This window comes from Penaeus monodon, chromosome 24 (genome assembly GCF_015228065.2).
Source record: "Penaeus monodon isolate SGIC_2016 chromosome 24, NSTDA_Pmon_1, whole genome shotgun sequence".
Taxonomy (NCBI): Eukaryota; Metazoa; Arthropoda; class Malacostraca; order Decapoda; family Penaeidae; genus Penaeus; species Penaeus monodon.
Genome location: NC_051409.1, coordinates 26,631,286 through 26,631,970, shown reverse-complemented (window position 1 = coordinate 26,631,970; position 685 = coordinate 26,631,286). Strand labels below are relative to the sequence as shown.

Here is a 685-nt window from a genome sequence, read left to right as displayed (position 1 = left end):
AGAATTAAAAAAAAGGGGGGTCTGATGGATATTTCTTTTGTGATTGTTTTGGCATATGTAAGGGAGGCTGTTGATATATAGGTTTTCAGGTGAAGTCTAAAGAGTAGTATGCATTTTAATCCTTTATATCTAGGGGAGCCATATCCGATCATTAGAGCTACAAGTAACATATTCAACTTTCTGCTTTTCATTCCATTCTTTCATATTTAGAGGGATGAGTTTATACCTGCTTCTAATGTATTTCCCAATAAATTGCTTTTACCCAATTGCATCAGAGTTAAGTTTTCAATGAATTACATGAGTGTAGAAAGAAATAGAAATCCAGGATTTTAAGGGTCCAGACAGAAAGAGTTAAGGAAGTTAATTTATAAGTGTTTTGTGAAACACATGTAACTACAGTAGAATAACCATTCAGGAAAAATGACAACAAAAATCACGTGCTAAAAGTACACTACAAATAAAGCCTTCCCTTCCTGCAGCGACACCTGTAGTGGCATGGCTTACTTGGAGTCCCAAAAGGTGGTCCACCGTGACCTGGCTGCCCGCAATGTGCTCATCAGCGAGGAAGGTGTGGCCAAGGTTTGCGACTTTGGCCTGGCCCAGGAAATGAAGCTTAAGCTGGACGGTGGGAAGTTCCCCATCAAGTGGACAGCACCTGAGGCTCTCAGACAGAGTGTAAGCTAGT

At 40.4% G+C, this 685-nt stretch overlaps 1 protein-coding gene across 1 annotated transcript in view; it reads left to right on the top strand.

Moving 5' to 3' along the window:
• Positions 1-685, top strand: part of LOC119588932 (tyrosine-protein kinase CSK-like) — a 7,877-nt gene that overhangs the window by 5,174 nt on the left and 2,018 nt on the right. The window contains exon 3 of the mRNA XM_037937546.1: positions 448-675. Coding sequence (XP_037793474.1) covers positions 448-675 — 228 coding nt within the window. The remainder of the gene's footprint in view (positions 1-447; positions 676-685) is intronic.